We start from the raw sequence: 3,245 nt of genomic DNA, 5'->3' as shown, positions 1-3,245 counted from the left end.
ATCACTCACACGGCTCCTACACACACACACACACACACACACACACACACACACACACACACACACACACACACACACACACACACACAGCCCCTGTGTCTAAACCACCACCGCACACACACACACACACACACACACACACACACAAACACAAACGTACACACACCTTCTTTTGGTTCCACAGTGCATAACCTGTCACACTCACTCACCTACACATACTCAGGCCCTTTGTCTGCTTAAACTGCAAAACACACTTGTGCACACACACACACACACGCACAGAGAGAGAGAGGAATCCCAGGCTGTGGCTTCGTGCTCGCTCTCTGAGGAATGTGGCTGGATTTAGCGTCTCTAGCTGGATGGCTGCCTGGCGGTGCCGTGTTGAAGAGTGTGTGTGTGTGTGTGTGTGTGTGTGAGAGACAGACACGGAGGGAGAGCTTGTTTGTGCCTGTGCTATTGCCCTGCCCAACACGGAGCAACACAGAGAGTCTCTCATTCTCCTCTTCCAGTTTTTCCTCTCCATTTTGTACTGGGCTGCTGCTTTCTGTTTTGGTCCCTTGGTCTCTCTCTCTCTCTCTCTCTCTCTTCTCTCTTCTCTCTTCTCTCTCTCCTCTCTTCTCTCTTCTCTCTTCTCTCTTCTCTCTTCTCTCTTCTCTCTCTCTCTCTCTCTCTCTCTCTTTCTCTCTCTTTCTCTCTCTTTCTCTCTCTTTCTCTCTCTCTCTCTCTCTCTCTTTCTTTCTTTCTTTCTTTCTTTCTTTCTCTCGCTCATATTCTCTCTCTCTCTCTCTCTCTCTCTCTCTCTCTCTCTGGGAAATGGCGGGTGTGTAGGTCTGCCAGGGCTGCGCTGACAGCTGCTCCACTCTGTAATTCCACTGGGGTGGGCGGACGCCAGAACAGGACCCCCCCCCCCCATCCCCCCTTTCCTCACACACATATACACACACACACACACAAGCCCTACACTGCTCGCATGAACTCCCCGGTCCACTGCCAGAAAACAGCCCCCCCCCCCTACTTCACACACACACACACAACACACACACACACACACACACACACACACACACACACACACACACACACCCCTCCGCCTTTCTCTTCCCCCCACCTCCCTTATCCGCCTTGCTGGTCTCCGCAGTCTGTGTGTGTGTGTGTGTGTGTGTGTGTGTGTGTGTGTGTGTGTGTGTGTGTGTGTGTGTGTGTGTGTGTGTGTGTGTGTGTGTGTGTGTGTGTGTGTGTGTGTGTGTGTGTGTGTGTGTGTGTGTGTGCGTGCTCTGCGCTGTTCAGCCGGAGCCTCTTGTTGTTTCCTGTTTAACTTTCCCTGGCTGTGAGCAGCGTCTCTGACAGACGTGCGTCCGCTGATATAGCTTTCTCTGTGTGACACACTTTAGCATGCGCGCACACACACACACACACATACAGATGAATGAAGCCCCAGGGGAAGTAACAAGAAGCCACCCACCCACGCTGGCTTTTAGAGAGGCTTAGGCTGTGTAGGTGTGCGTTTCAGCTGTGCACTCGTGCGTGTGTGTGTCTGTGTCGGTTTTTATGCCGTTTTAAATATATATATTTTTTTCCCATTTATATTTTGGTTTGCCGATCTATGTGTGTCTCTCAGACTCCCGAGTAATCATAAGTATAAACAAGTCTTTGTTTTTTGAGTATTTGTGTGAGACACACACACACACACACACACACACACACAGTATCTGGGTGTTGACGGTCACATCCATGCTCCTCTGCGTGGTCCAAATGGTGCTCGGTGACAAACGCTCATGGATATAAATGACTTTGCTGTTTTGCTCGCTGGCTCCCTCCCTCCCTCTCTCCCTCACTCTCTCCCTCCCTCCCTCTCCCTGTCCCCCTCTCCCTCTCTTCTCTCGGCGCTGACATTTATTAACGTGCTCCGTGGCCGTGGGGCCTCCAGCGCTGCGCTGCCTTGTGAACTTGTGGCTGTGAATAATTAGCACTTCCCCCTCCCGCACCCTGGGCAGAGAGAGAGAGAACTCTGGGCCAGCACCGATGATAACCTCAAACGAGGGGGGGGGGGGTGGAGAGAGAGAGAGAGGGATAGAGGGATAGAGGGAGTGCACAGGATTTAAAGAGGAAGATACTCATATTGTCTGTCTGTCTGTCGCTCAAGCACATTCTCCTCCTAAGTAACACGCCAGCTTGTTTTTATGTCTCCCAATTCTCTCTTGCTTTTTAGTGGCTTTCTTTTTTCTGTATTTGCCTTCTTGCTCTCTCCCTCCCTCCCTCTTTCTTTCTCTCTCCCTCCCTCCCTCCCTCCTCTCTCCTTTCCTCCTCTCTCCCTCCCTAACCTCCCCCTCTCTCTCTCTCTCTACCTCTCCCTCCCTCTCCGTGTGCGGCTGTCGTTCTCAGGCTGTCAGCGGGCGTGTAGCCCCGTGGGCTGCTGGGAGCTGTTAGAGGGCTCGAGTGCTTCCAGGAGGGGAAGGTGGTGTGACGGAGGCTCTGCGCTCTCTGAAGCTCTCTGTGTGTGTGTGTGTGTGTGTGTGTGTGTGTGTGTGTGTGTGCGGGCGTACGTGCCCAGGCAGAGAGGGCGGCGGGGTGTTTATGGTAGCGTGTGTGTGCAAGTTTGTGTGTGTGTGCGTGTGTGTGTGTGGCTGGTTGGGTGCACTGGAAGCCATCAAGGTAGTGTCTGTGGGCAGTGAGCTGCCGATGTTTATGGTGGGGTGTGTCTGAAAAGCACTAAGGGTATGTGCTGTAGTATGCTAATGCTGTTTATGACTGTGTGTGTGTGTGTGTGTGTGTGTGTGTGTTTGTATATCTCTTTATCCATCATTACACAAACCACAAAGGCACACAGACTCCAGGCCAAAGTAAACTCATCCTCTCTCTCTCTCTCACAGGCCAGCGCTGTCAAGCGGTCCTCGCGCAAGAGGTCGGCATCCCTGTCGGATTACGAGTCGTCGCCGGTCAAGCCTTGCCCCCCCTCGCCCTGTTCGCCAGCCCCCCCTGCCTCGGCCGCTAACGGCCTCGTTGCTGCCCACCACCAGTGCCAGCCCGCCGCTCCCTCCCCGAGCCCCCTGCCCCCCTCCTCTGCTCCCTCGGCGACGCCCGCTGCACTGCCCGCTGGAACCGCACCAGCGGCCGCGGACTCGCCCATCAGCAGGCCCATGCCGCCGGAGGCGCGGCGTCTGATCGTTAACAAGAACGCCGGCGAGACGCTGCTGCAGAGAGCAGCGCGCCTGGGCTACGAGGTAAGCTGCTTTTCTTACTCGCTC

At 54.3% G+C, this 3,245-nt stretch overlaps 1 protein-coding gene across 1 annotated transcript in view; it reads left to right on the top strand.

The window, feature by feature from the left end:
- Window positions 1-2,382: 2,382 nt before the first annotated feature.
- LOC143111227 (BCL-6 corepressor-like) overlaps window positions 2,383-3,245 on the top strand; it is a gene marked incomplete at its 5' end in the record, with an annotated part of 21,765 nt that continues 20,902 nt past the window's right edge. The window contains 2 exons of the mRNA XM_076273423.1: window positions 2,383-2,455; window positions 2,828-3,221. Of these exons, the coding sequence (XP_076129538.1) occupies window positions 2,383-2,455; window positions 2,828-3,221 (467 nt within the window). The remainder of the gene's footprint in view (window positions 2,456-2,827; window positions 3,222-3,245) is intronic.

The sequence above is a fragment of the Alosa pseudoharengus genome, unplaced genomic scaffold, assembly GCF_046254945.1.
Source record: "Alosa pseudoharengus isolate Yale_2024_CS ecotype anadromous, Long Island Sound unplaced genomic scaffold, YU_APseudo_1.1 YU_APseudo_1.1_scf_71, whole genome shotgun sequence".
NCBI lineage: Eukaryota > Metazoa > Chordata > Actinopteri > Clupeiformes > Clupeidae > Alosa > Alosa pseudoharengus.
The sequence above is the reverse complement of the archived record's forward strand: the minus strand, read 5'-3'. Positions and strand labels throughout refer to the sequence as shown.